Consider the following 14,229-nt stretch of genomic DNA (forward strand, 5'->3'; position numbering starts at 1 on the left):
AAATGACTTAGTTTCCGTAGAAAGGGGAGGCTTTTAAATACCTGGCATCAGTGTAGGGGGCCTGCGCTACAGCAGAGAAAGTTCCCAGTCCACTTCCAGGAGGCAAAGAATTATGTGCGAGATGAGGACTGGGTCCAATAAGGCCGTTCATGAGTGGCATCCGTGAAAAAACATCTTAAAAGAAGAAAGCAGTAATTTTTGCATATTATGAAAAAATAATTAAAAAGCAGTGGAAATATTTCTAAACAAATATGCATACTACTACTTAAAAGTAGGATTTTCCCCCAATATTATACTGTAAAATATCGCTTAAAGAGTGACTTGCTTATGAAATTTTGAAATATGGACTCTATAATTCTGTTTACTTCATTATGGTGTAATGGAAGTAGCATGTGTTTTGGAGCCTGAGAGCCCTGAGCTTGAATCTTAATTCTGCTACTTGTGACAAGCAGAATCAAGCACTGCTTCTATAAAACGAAGGTGTTCTACAATGTAACTGGCATACTGCATGTGCAGTTTTCAGCACAGTGCCTGCTATGCAGTAAGGATGCAGTACATACGAGCTCTAAAAAAAGAATCAATCTCAACAAATGCTAGTGAGTTGTATCAAATACTCTTCTTCACGCAAAATTTACAAACAGATGTCCCTTATATGAAAAAAACACCTATTATTCTTAAATTGGCACTTTCTCTAAAGCAGTTTGGAACAACAAGCAATACTTCATCTACCATTATAAACTGGACGACTACTGTTAAAAATAAATAATTTCTGTTTTTGACCTAATTTTCATTACTTGCAGTTTCAGCCCCCAAATGTATTTTAATTCTCATTCCAGTACCTTCACGTCTTCTTTCTAAATAGACATTAGGCAAACCATAATAAGACCCACCTTGTGTTTCTCTGAACTCTCCACAAGCATATAACTCCAACCCTTATTGTGATCATCTGTTTTCCTAAACTATTTGGAAATAAGCCAACTGTCCTTAACCAAGCAGGTTTCCAGCAAAAAAAACAAACAAACAAAAAAAAAACACCTTTTTTTGGTGTACCTTCAAAAAACCCTTCCATAAACTTACAGTGGTAATCATTTCACGATGTATGTCAAATCACTATGCTGTACACCCTAAACTATGCAGTGCTGTATGTCAACTATATCTCAATAAAACTGGAAGGTGGGGAGAAAACCCTTCCAATTTAAAGACATAATAAATACATGGCCTCTACTTACGTTATAACACTCAGAACAACCCTAGGAGATCCACAACCGCATCACCAGTTAATTATACAAATGAAAATCAGTTACAAAGTTGGTTAATACTTGGCACACCTGGTATAGTGACAGAGAACTCCTAACCCGATCACTTGCCAAGCTATTAGAAAAAATAACGAAGGTAAGTGTCTTGCCCACATAACGTTCTACACTACATAATGTCCTTTCAGCCAAACCAGACCCTCACAGTTACAACTCTCAAGTTTGTCTGAGGACACTGGGGCTGACTGCCCGCAGCTTTTCAGGCTTTGTCTCAAGGACAGTGGTCCTGGAACCATCTGACTTCCAGGTTAGGGCTTCTCCTGCAGAACGGCAGAGCTGGGCCCACTGGATCTGGACTCCACAACAAGTGTCTCAGGACACTTAAGTTCACTCCAAGGATCGGATTAAGAAGCAAGATTTCTGCATTTATTCCAAGTAGAATGCTACTTCTATTTTTAACTTTAGAGAAAAGTAGGTTCCACTAAGGAATATATTTTATTGAAAAATATCAAATGCTTTTCATGTAGATAGGATAAAGAAAAGCTCCCTTCCTGGTAGTGAGAATGTGATCTATCCTGGAGCTATCAGCACTGACTACTGTAACTGCAATACGACTATACTGAAACCTTACATAATAACAATAGCTATTACTCATTAGCAATTTAGTATATGCCTGGCACTGTTCTAAAACCTTTACGTGTGTTAATTAACTCTTTGGTCCTCACAACCATGCCATGAAATGGGTTATTACGCGTAGCTCCATTTACGCAAAAAGACCCAGAGAAATTAAATAACTTAAGTACACGTAAATAAATGCAAAGCATTTTCCCTTTGTTATTATTTTAATTAGGAAGTGGTCTTTTTCCCATTCTCTCAAGTCTACCATACCTGGTCATACTAGTATCTTTTATCAAGGCATGAACCATGGTTAAGAACTGCAAAGTCACTTCATGTAACTTTCACCTAAAGTGATTTCAAGTTACTGTCTCAATCTTCTTGAGATTTCCCTTCTCCGCTTTCCTTCCTGACCTCCTGTAAAACTGTCAACACATCACACTCTGCCCTTCTCCTCATCGCTCCTACTAAGTTGTTCCACTGAAGATCACAACAATCTTATCATCCAGTTAAACAACACCTTTCATCCTACTTGACCCTACAGCCTGTCTGATGATCGTCACTGCTAAGATCCTATACCTCTCACTCAGTGTCTCCATCTCTCAGTTTTTTTCACTTCCACCTAACGCTTAAAAAGGGGAAAGGAGTGTATAATTGCATACCTAATATAAATCAGTTGACTTAAGTATATAACTCATTATTTAATTAAAAAGAGTTCTTCAAGATTCTGTACTCTACTGGCAGTATATTCTCTTAAGAAACCTCACCCTTCCAACCACTACACAGACAACTCCTAAATTTTCATCTATAGCCTTGAACAATTGCAACTGCCTGTAAGTCAGAACAATATGTCCCATTTCTAACTAAAAATGGCCTAAAACTAAATTCATTACATCTCCACTACCCTCCCCCTACAACACACACACACACACGCACACATGCACACACGTGCGCGTTTCTTTGTTCCATGTTTCTAGTTTACAGCATGACCGGTTATCCTCTAGGCAAGCCTGGCTTATATATAGTCTAGTTCAATTTATTTCCTTTTTCCTCACATCTTACATCCATTTGGTAGCACTATCCGACTTATTCTAACATCACTGTCTCTCAAATCCATTTCCTCCTTTCAATTAGCACTGCAGACATATTTAAATGGAGCCCAAATTCTAACTCAGTCCCAACTGCAATAAACTCATTAGTACAACTCTTCCTTTCTCAAATCCATTTCCAATGTTGACATCAGAGCTACTCTGCCAAAACATGTAACTCATCAGGTCATTTCACTGGTGTGAGGTCTCCAGTGCCTCTCAGAAACCTGGAGAAAAAAAACGGCCAACTGCCAATGCCTAGCTGTCTAGACACAATTCAGTCCCACGTGTACTTTTTGTTCTGCCTTCTTAAACACGGCCCACTTACCTCTCTTTCTTTGCTCTGGAAAATGTTAGAGTTGCCATTCTTGAATATCTGTGTGGTCTCCCTGCATGTGACCTGATCATGCTTTATCCTTAAATTATTATTCTTTCAAACATGAATGCTGAAATCTCAGCGACTCCTACACACACACAAAAATCAACCCCACCTTTCCGACGGTGATGACCTCCCCACGAGAACCTGCCTCTCGCAAAGGATCTCCTTCATCCCTCTCCAGAAGAGAAGAGGAAACGCAAGAAGCGCCTGGTGCAGAGCCCCAATTCCTATTTCATGGATGTGAAATGCCCAGGATGCTATAAAATCACCACCGTCTTTAGCCATGCACAAACAGTAGTTTTGTGTGTTGGCTGCTCTACTGTCCTCTGCCAGGCTACAGGAGGAAAAGCAAGGCTTACAGAAGGGTGCTCCTCCAGACGGAAGCAGCACTAAAAGCTGCTGGAATCAAGATGAATGGGAAGCCATCCCAATAAACATATTTCGGGTAAAAAAAAAAAAAAAAAAAAAAAAAAAAAAAAATCAGCTGCCCCCAACCTTCAAAACCTTATTAAAAATGAGACTGCACAGTGAAATGATTTAAACAATGATCATAAAACCTTTTATAAAGGAATACATCTTTAAATGATTTGATTTCTGAAATACATACTTTTAGTTTCAGAAAACATGGAGATAGTTTTTTGTATATGTTGAGAAGAGAAATATTGAAGAGTTCTTAATCATGAAGACAGCATACGGGGACAATTAAGGCAAGAAGCACTTACGATGGGCCTGCTTTACCCAAATGTAAATCACATGTTTAGTCTATAGCAAAACTCGAGGTAAATTTACGTTTAGAGGCTAAACTGGGAGAAACTAAAATTTTTCAATTATGTGCATTATAGAATTTTCCATGTATACACAAAGTTGGTAGTAAAGATAACATTAAATTATTTGCACATTTCAGCACTTACACACAAACAGTGTATGAGCTTATAAAAGTATCATTATAAATTATTCAATTCAGTATATAATCACGAAGCAGTGACAACAGGATATAGAGAAATGACCCAATATTCAAATCATCAAGAATACACACCACCGGGGCTTCCCTGGTGGCGCAGTGGTTGGGAGTCTGCCTGCCAGTACAGGGGACGCGGGTTCGAGCCCTGGTCTGGGAGGATCCCACGTGCCGCGGAGCAGCTAGGCCCGTGAGCCACAATTACTGAGCCTGCGCGTCTGGAGCCTGTGCTCCGCAACAAGAGAGGCCGCGATGGTGAGAGGCCCGCGCACCGCGATGAAGAGCGGCCCCCGCTTGCCACAACTAGAGAAAGCCCTCGCACAGAAACGGGGACCCAACACAGCCATAAATAATAAATAAGTAAATAAATAAAATTTAAAAAAAAAAAAAAAAAAAAAAAAAAAAAAAAAAAAAGAATACACACCACCATCTCCCTTCTATAGGAGATTCCCAGACCTGCAGCACTACCACCTTACCTACCTACTCCCACAAATTTTAATTCTAGCCTATCAGGTTTTAGCTCTCCAGGCAGAGGGAGAAAGGAAAAGCCTTAAACTTGTTTTGCAAGTAGTTACAAATAGGCAGAAGAAAGTGGATTAAACAAAATAGGCAAATTTCCACAGAATTAGGAATTTCATAGTCGACAGTGGTAGAAAGGCCACTGATTTACTCTGAAAGTATGTACTAAGGACATATTCTGTGGTAAGGTATACAGTGGTGAAGACAGATGTCTGACCCAAGCCTTCAGGGAGCTCACCATCTAAAGGGAAAACCAGAATCACCCAAACAGTCATTTATATCTGCACCACGTGCTACCAATGAAAAGCATGGGGCAGGTGTGGAGGTGGTGATTTGCTAACCACTGAGGAAATGACAGTGAAACTTGAGACCAGATGGATGAGTCTAAGGCAGCCAGGTGAGGGGGGAGCAGTTCTCCAAACATCTCTGCAGGAAGGACTGAGTATAAGTGAGCTGCGACTAGGACTGGGGGACGGGAAGAAGGCAGGCAGGCACTGTTAATAGTGGCGCTGCAGATCAAGTGAGCAGAAGAATTCTGGCCATAAACAGAATCGCCGATTTCCAGGGGATGTCAGGGAGGTAGGTGTGTAACTGAGGGAAATTCAGAGATCAGTACTCTTCCATCGGCACGAAAGAGGGCTTTCTGCCGGGAGTCTGTGTGCGTGGTGACTGAGGGGGCCACACTTAACGACGCTTTTCGAGAGGCGACGTACCCTGTCTGCCGGGAGTGTGTGTGCGTGGTGACTGAGGGGCCACACTTACGACGCTTTTCGAGAGGCGACGTACCCTGAGCGTGCACGGGCAGCAGCTGAGGCGCAGGGGGCTGTGGTACGGGCGCTGCCTGCGTGGCTGCAGGACTAAGCACAGCGGTAAACAAGTCCTCCACATCCTTTCCTCCAAGCTCTAGGAGATACAGTTCCAATGACAGCACGATTAAAGGGCTACAGAGCCAAAGCACAGGGAATTCCATTCTTATAAACTAAAAAATCAAAACACAAATACCTGGAATTTTATACAACTTTCCAAGAATTGCTCCTAGGATAAAATAAAGAGGTGGAAATATTAACAACTATCATTTCAATATACGGATACAAAACAGCATTTGACATAAAATTATCAGAAGAGAAGTTAAATTGTAAATAAGCATGCAGAAATCTTTGAAAATCATATTTACTCATGTCTTTTAGAAAGCCTAGATGTAGGGCAAATATTTTACCATCTGTGACCATTTTGTCTAGTTCAGGGCTGAGGATGCCATCGAGCTGCTCTTCACTTAATGGTCGTGAACTCTGATTGACACTTGGCTGAGGCAAAGAGGAAGGATCATCCGCGCCGGCACCAATGTCTATTCCAGCTAGAGGAGCAACGCATGCACGTTAGAAAGTGAATTCTGAACACTCACGCAAAATGCACTGCACTCCTTACCTGCATTAAGACACAACAATATGATTAAAACAGAGCAATGAAAAGCCTGTAATTCTGAATTAATCTGGATTCCTACATCAATCTGGAGAGTCAATCAGTAAAAATTAGGCACAACGTATCTATAAACTTGGGTGCTGCTGAAAGTTGTAGTTTAATCAATGCAAACACATTCCCTGAGAAACAAAAGAACACATCTGGTTCTAAAGTGCTAATTTCCACCAAAAAAATAAGCAGCAGATTATTAAGACAGGACTCTCTAAGAAGAACCAATATACAATTAACTGCTTACACTTAGAAGATAGCGTTTCAAATGCATGGTTCAACTTATCATATGCAGTTTGTGAAACAAGTTTCACACAAATTAACGAAAAGCTCTAAAATTCTTAATGCCTTGTAAAAATTATCCTTTTGTGAATAATTTCAACTACAGATCATATTTCTGAAATATTCTGTAGTCAAAAACAATATACAGATTATGTTTATTACATGCTTTATCTCATATAAACTGGTTTTTAAGCAAAAGTCACATTTAAAACTGGTTTATCTACTTTACCATGCTTCCTCAATATTACTGCTATCAAAAAGTAAAATTTCATCTGCTCTTATCTGGAACTTATCTGCTCTTATAGGAACTAACTCTATAATATTTGGGTAATATTATAAATTACATATTAACATGAATAAAACCATTCATTTAAAAAAAAAAAAAAAGAACACTACAGAGAAAGTCATCCAAAGCACAGTACAGCTGTACCATGCTTTAGCTGCACGCACAAAGGGAAAAGCAAAGTTGGATTAGTGACAAATTAGCACTATAACAAATACACATGCACCTACAGGTTGTTTCAGCTGAAATCACTATTTAAAAAAAAAAAAAAAAAAAAGACTACTTCTAGTCAGCCGTCATCCACTGCTCAGGTTCTTACCAAATGGACAAGATGAGCTCTCAACCTGGAAAGTGCATAAATCAAGACCTACAAGACCCAAACCAAATAAAATGGATGATTACCACGGGAGCGGGGGACGGTGCAAACAAGAGAAGAAACAGGCACAGCAGGACTCTAAGGCAACAGGCCTTAAATCTGATGCAATTAGACAGACAACAGAAATTAACTAACTTGCTATTTCCCCTCTTAAAGCTGGAAAGCCAAGGCAGATCAAATAAAATGATGAGTTCTTTGGCAAAGGAAGGGAAGGGGAGGGGAGGAGAGGGGAGGGGAGGGAGAGAGGGAGGGAAGGGAGGGAGGGAGGGAAGGAGGGAGGAAGAAAAAGAAAGAAAGAAAGAAAAAATTTTTTTTTCAGTTTCAGAGAAAAGACTAAGCTTGTTTCACACACATACCTCTCACTCACATCATAAAATACACACTGGGCAAACAGTATTCATATATACCTGAATGATCAACTGATTTTGCAAGGTCGTCTGAAATTATTCCAAGAATGTCATCATCTGTGTTTAAGACTTCGGAAATGTCGGCTAAGGGATCATCAGCAGTACCTAAGTATAGTAAGTATGTTTTTAAAGTGTCAGTATTTTCCTAGACATTAAATTCTAAAACTCACTCATCCAACCATTTACTAAATATCTAGAATACAGCAGATACTGAGGCAAGTGCTAGAATCATAAAAAGATTATTACTTCTAAAGTAAGGAATTTTTCATAGAAAAGGCACTCCAACATTTTCAATAACAAAACATTAAAAATTAAGACTTTTGTTTTTGTGACTACTGTATATTAATAAAATAAAATGTAAAATAAAACCCATAGGCAATAAAAGTGAAATAGAATGTTATAAGAAACAAAGCAAAAAATTAAGAAAGTGGCATTGCTAAAAATGACACTCTAGAAGATAAATAAAATATTAAACCTACTGTTTAGAAGTTCCCTGTAAAGTATAAACCAGATACCATCTAGTTAAATGCCTACTTCCAGCTTTACCCTTAACACTGATTAATTCACTTATTTATTCAAGAAAATGTTTGAGTACCCACAGAATTATGTCTATGGGTTATGTTAACAGGCACTGGTCCAGCCACTGGGAATACAGAAGTGACTAAAGCAAAGTGCATGCCCTCCAGGGCTTACTTTCTCAAGAGGAGTTTGACAGTAAATAAATGACACCAGTGTAAGTGCTATAAAGATAAGCAATAAAGAAAAAAGGATGCAGAATAAGATGTGGAAATACTGTTAGATATTAGATAAAGTGGTCAGGGAAGGCCTTTTAAAGGTGGTTACCAAGCACAAATCTAAACAAGCTAGGGAAGCATATGCCCTAAGATGGAAAGAGTACCTCAGGCAAAGGGAAAAGCAGATGCAAAGACCAGAGCAGGAAGAGTTTTGTCAAGACAAGGGGTCAGTGCTTGCAATGATAAAGGGAAAGAGTGGTAAGAAATTGAAAAGGCAGTTAAGCAAGATTATGGATGGTTTTACAAAAGTCAAGGCGAAGACTGAGCTTTATTCTGAAGTATAAAGTACAGTTGACCCTTGACCCTTGAACGGCATGGGGGTGAGGGGCACCAACCCTCCACACAGTCAAAAATCCGAATATGACTTCTGGTCGGCCCTCCCTATTCTCATTTCCACCTCTGCAGATTCAGCCGACCAGAGATTGTAGGACTCCTGTACGTATCAGTGAAAAAAATCCTCATATAAGTGGACCCTCGCAGTTCAAACCCCTGTTGTTCAGGGGTCAACTGTATAATGGGAAGTTGTTGGAAGGCTGCTGGAAGAGGGTGTGACTGATATCTTACAGGGAAACGCTGGTTGCCAGGCACAGAACCAACGGGGGTGGAGGAGGGGCTAAGGCATGTTGGCAAGAGGAGAGATGGATCAGTCAGCAGGCCTCGGCCTAAGTGAGAGGCGGTACCAGCCTGCACAACTGTGGTGGGAGGGTGAGGTTAGGAGTGGTTGGCTTTGGGATATCACTTGAAGGCAGAGGCAAACTTGTGGATGTATTAGATGTGGAATGTGAGATAATGAAGAGTCAAGGAGAACTACAAGGGTTTCTGGCCTCATCAAGCAGGAAAATATTTAGGCTGCCTTCAGTAACTTTATTAGTCATTTAAGTTAAGGGATATCTGAATTTTTTAATCCATTTTGACTATATTTTTACTTAAGAAAAAAAAAGGATTTATATTTAGAATGGATAAACAACAAGGTCCTACTGTATAGCACAGAGAACTATATTCAAAATCCTATGATAAACCATAATGGAAAAGAATATTTTAAAAAGAATACATATGTGTATAGCTGAGTCACTCTGCTGTAAGGCAGACATTGGCACAGCACTGTAAATCAACTATACTTCAATTAAAAATTTAAAAAAAAAAAAAAAAAAAAAAGGAGAGGAGGGGAGTACATAAAATACTCCAGATTCTAGATCAAATATTTCTATGAAAATAGTCTTGTCCCATTAAACATATACTTCTCAAATAGAATTCATACGTACATAAAAATATAATTTTTCAAACTGAGCTAAAGTAAATTCTGTATGCCCAAATATCTGCAAAGTTTTTAAGAAATGAAATTGTTTCAATAGTGTATTCCCTAGACAACAGTACACTTGAAAGAAAAAAATTTTTGGATAATTGTTTCAGGGTTAAGGTTTGCGGGCTTGTTTGTTTTAAATCAAAGGAATTCTACTAAACAAATTACAACCATCGTTTTTTAAAAGACCATGTTTTAAAAGTTCTCCTCTACCTGAAGAGATTTTGTATCTTATCAACAAATTAGTAAAACTGATGTAATGGACTACCTTGAATAAAGTATTTTAAAAAAGGAAGCTATTACTTTTGAATTCCCATTATAGAGGCAAGAGAGTGGTTCGACTGCACAGAACATTATATTTAACCTAGGTTTTGAAATGTGTATTATTCTAGTCCTCTACATTTTGGCTTTATCATTAAACTATTCTCTCTTCAGGAGTTTTGTGGAAAAAACAACTTCAAATAAAGGAAACAGGAATAAAAATAGTGTACAGGGCTTCCCTGGTGGCGCAGTGGTTGAGAATCTGCCTGCCAATGCAACGGACACGGGTTCGTGCCCTGGTCTGGGAAGATCCCACATGCCGCGGAGCAACTAGGCCCGTGAGCCACAACTACTGAGCCTGTGCGTCTGGAGCCTGTGCTCCTCAACAAGAGAGGCCGCGACAGTGTGAGGCCCACGCACCGTGATGAAGAGTGGCCCCCGCTTGCCACAACTAGAGAAAGCCCTCGCACAGAAACGAAGACCCAACACAGCAAAAATAAATAAATAAATAAATAAAATTTATTAAAAAAAAAAAAAAAAAAAAAATAGTGTAGAGCAATGTCTTTCCAGTCACAATATGTCTCCTTCCAACCTCAGTTCTCTTCCTTATAAAAACTCAAGGGCAATTTCCTTCTATGTAAGTCTTTAAATGGCTAGTCAAGACTTTTATAAGATACCCTTCAGAGTAAGACATCCTTTGAAGGGCCGACAAGTCTTCCACTATGCATTATTTTAACAACATGTTAACATGGATCAGAGCAGGTAAGTACTCAAAACAACAGAACTGAAGTAAAATGATCTGCTAACATTAAACAAAGAGCATGGCCTTTACTCCCGTGCTGGACGTGTGCATTCGAGTAACAGGGGGATAAGATTGCTTCTAATTATTTCAAGAGGTAAAAATAAAAAATGAAAGCCTGTATTTCAATCCAGGATAGTGGTAAGTTAATGAAGCTGTAACTACTTAATATATCAAAAGTCATCTTTCAGTGGAAGGCTACTGCCTTAAGATTGTTTTCCAAATTGAGTTTATAAAATTAAGTGAGTAACAAATGTAATTCAACGGCAAAAGGAAGCCTGTCAGAAGAACATTAAATTTCTAATTGAAAGTAAGATAAAAATACAGAAGTGGAGGAAAAACTTTGTGATACCAAACTAGTTAAACTCTGAGAGCCTTGCTGACGTTAATATTACTTAATAAACATTAAGCTCTCATACCTTTCTCTGATTCTAAGTAGTCCCCATATTCACTATAGCTAGGGCAGTGGGTCTCAATAGGGGACAGTTTTGCAGGGACATTTGGCGATATCTGGAGACATTTTTGGTCATTATGACATCATGAGGACAGAGATGCTGCTAATATCAGGACAGCCTCCCTCCTCCAACAAAGGTTCTTCTGGCCCAAACTGTCAGTAGTGAGAAGCTGATCTGAAATACATCTCACTTTATTATCACAGTGGAACAGCCCGTTCTCAGCTACAGCACTCTTCTCCTCTTTTGAATTTCCTGGGGCTATGTAATTAACAAAAATCTACCTTGAGTTGAAGATTATTATATTTATAACTCACCAACTATGGCCTAATTATCCTCCCTTACATTTACCCTCAGCAAACTGCAAACCGAACATTTTCCTTCACCACTCACAAGAATTGATTTAGTGGTTGTTACACAGATAAACTTATTTGATAAATCTTATACACCTGGTACTTCAATAAAGTTAATTTTTAAAATGCATATGAGGCCAAACTAAAGCATTTCAAAGGTTTGATTAAAAGGAAGATGAATGTAATTCGATAAAGAAAAGTTTGTCACTGATTTCACATACCGTGAGTTCCAGGTTTTGCCGGCGTTGAGGATGAACTAAGTAGTGGATCTAAGGAAGGATCCAAGAAATTTGTGTTCATGTTTGTTTTGTAAGAAAGCTGAGCTGTATCTTCTGATAGATTATCTAAACTTAGTTTGTTTTGTCTAGTTGTATCTAGAAGATCTTTTCCAAAGAAAGCTTCCTAGATAAAGATAAGCACATATGAGAACAATTGACTTACAAAATTCTAAAATGAGAACAGATGATTCTGTCGCCATTTTGATAAGAAGGCAGAAATAACAGAAAAGCTTAGTATTTAACAATATAAAAACTGAATATAGAAATATATAAATAATTATAGAGACAGCCTGTCAATTCTTTTATGTAAAGAATTGACCGGAATTTTAAAAATAAGGGTTTTCGTTTTTTTTTTTTTTTTACAAGAATCAAATAAAATTATGCAAATAAAACCACACAATTCTGTCAAATATGTTTCTACCAACTGCAGTATAATAATTCGATACTCCCAGATTAGATTACAATTAAATTTAAAAATGGATACATTTATAATACTATGGCACCTTAATTCATATTATAAGAAAAACTAAAACTTCATGAATATTATTAATATTTATAGATTATCTACAGAGGAAAGCACAAGGGTTTGATCTACAGCTTTAATGTTTATGTACTTCAGATAGATTTAGTATTCTCATACTGATGCATACAACCACATGAAAGACGTCCCATGCTATAAATCTGAAAGAGCGTTTTTATAGTCATTTTAAACAAACTATGTGTACAAAATGTACGGCTATTAAAGGCTTTGGCTTTTTATCCATTTACTCATATTAACTTTCCTCCATTTCAATATGCTTGCTCTACTGTAGAGACCACTCTTTCAAGCTAGGCTCCCTTACAGCTCTAGATCTCCCCTAAACTTCTCAAGTGTCAATAAAGAGAACAAAAGGAAGCACTGGGGACCCCCTTCACTTACTTCAACCCCAGAACTCTATTTAATGTGGTCTGTCTGGAAAGGGGATTCTTGGTGGAGGGCAATTTTGCAGTAACTACCAACATTTAATACCGTTTTGCCAAAGACACATACACAAAAAAAGGTTCACTGCAGCATTTTTTAGTAATACCAAAAAGAGAAAACAGACTCAATGTCTGTCAAAAAGCATATGACTAAATAAATTATAGATATCCATACTATAAAATACATCAGTTTTTAAAAAGGATATAGAACTATGCTGTCAAAAAAAAGCAGCTCTAAAATATTAAAAGAAAGCAAGTTGAGTGATATGTCCAGCAAAACATAAAATACAAACCAAGACTATGCAAAAATAAACTATTTTAAAAGTTCTGAAAGGATAAACACCAAGCTGTTAACTTTTGAAAAGGGATAAGGGAGGAGGTATGTGAAGTCTGGTAGAAGTGATGAATATTTGATTTGAAATTTTCACTTTTTTAAAATGAAGTTGTTTCACTATGAAAAAGAAATTTGAAAACCCACAAAGATAGAGCACTGGGCAGGAGATGATTTGTTTCTTATACTAGCAATGCTTTTATCATTAGGAAAGCATCTTAGAACTTTATAGATCATTTATTTAATGCCTTCAGTATAAATTTGAGAAATCTGAGACCACCAATTAGCAAGAATTTTTCCTTAATATGACCCATGATGAATTTAGTGGTATTTATCAAAAACTGTTACATTCTTACTACTTCGGTGGCTTTTTGTTTCCTGCAGTTAACATAAGGGAGTGGCTCCACCTGGTTTGTGACTTAATGTTCAGTGATGACCAGAACCTGGAGACTTCAGGTCTGCTACAGGGGTTCCTATGGCCATGTGGTACCACCAGCTCTTAATAGGCCAGGTAACTATTTCTACTGGGTGGATTATACAGTTATTTATAGTTTATCTTGACACTGTTGTGATTAATAAAGAAAAGCTAGAAAAAAACACTGTTACTGAATCCCTGGCGGGTTTTCATCACTATGTATTATGTATGCCCCACCCCACCCCTGAACAACGGCGAAAAAAAATACAATTGCTATCACAAGATGTCCAAGAAATAGTACTATCACAAAACGTTCCTGCACATCAAAAAAAGCTATATATTACTGATGTACAACAGGGGAATTACACCTGTACACCAAAATAAACAATCCAGATCAACAGATTTAGATTACAGCAGTAATCAGGAAATCAGATCCACTATTTTTAAAGGCTCTTTTGCAAAAGTATGAAATGGTCAGTTTTCATATCAATACTTTCATTAAAAAGCTAAAGAGGGGTTTCCCTGGTGGCGCAGTGGTTGAGAATCTGCCTGCCAATGCAGGGGGACATGGGTTCGAGCCCTGGTCTGGGAAGATCCCACATGCCGCGGAGCAGCTGGGCCCGTGAGCCACAATTACTGAGCCTGCGCGTCTGGAGCCT

At 38.2% G+C, this 14,229-nt stretch overlaps 2 protein-coding genes across 18 annotated transcripts in view; one reads left to right on the forward strand and one right to left on the reverse strand.

Moving 5' to 3' along the window:
* KMT2C (lysine methyltransferase 2C) overlaps positions 1 to 14,229 on the reverse strand; it is a 275,662-nt gene that overhangs the window by 49,634 nt on the left and 211,799 nt on the right. For all 17 annotated transcript variants that reach the window (XR_011074736.1, XM_068549742.1, XM_068549731.1 and 14 more), the window contains 6 exons: positions 11,808 to 11,988; positions 7,628 to 7,732; positions 6,029 to 6,166; positions 5,815 to 5,847; positions 5,599 to 5,715; positions 42 to 174 (listed from right to left, as the gene is read on the reverse strand). Coding sequence is in view for 16 of the 17 variants with exons in the window: in XM_068549742.1 (XP_068405843.1) it covers positions 42 to 174; positions 5,599 to 5,715; positions 5,815 to 5,847; positions 6,029 to 6,166; positions 7,628 to 7,732; positions 11,808 to 11,988 (707 nt within the window). In the remaining variant the exon portion in view is untranslated. The remainder of the gene's footprint in view (positions 1 to 41; positions 175 to 5,598; positions 5,716 to 5,814; positions 5,848 to 6,028; positions 6,167 to 7,627; positions 7,733 to 11,807; positions 11,989 to 14,229) is intronic.
* LOC137768645 (small ribosomal subunit protein eS27-like) lies at positions 3,540 to 3,766 on the forward strand. Its single transcript, XM_068550202.1, has one exon. It carries the CDS (start codon positions 3,570 to 3,572, stop codon positions 3,726 to 3,728), a length of 159 nt encoding a protein of 52 aa, XP_068406303.1. The 5' UTR covers positions 3,540 to 3,569; the 3' UTR covers positions 3,729 to 3,766.

Source organism: Eschrichtius robustus, chromosome 8, assembly GCF_028021215.1.
Source record: "Eschrichtius robustus isolate mEscRob2 chromosome 8, mEscRob2.pri, whole genome shotgun sequence".
Lineage (NCBI taxonomy): Eukaryota > Metazoa > Chordata > Mammalia > Artiodactyla > Eschrichtiidae > Eschrichtius > Eschrichtius robustus.

Excerpts from the sequence above, each read along its gene's own strand:
- LOC137768645 (XM_068550202.1), top strand. The coding sequence starts at position 3,570 with ATGGATGTGAAATGCCCAGGATGCTATAAAATCACCACCGTCTTTAGC.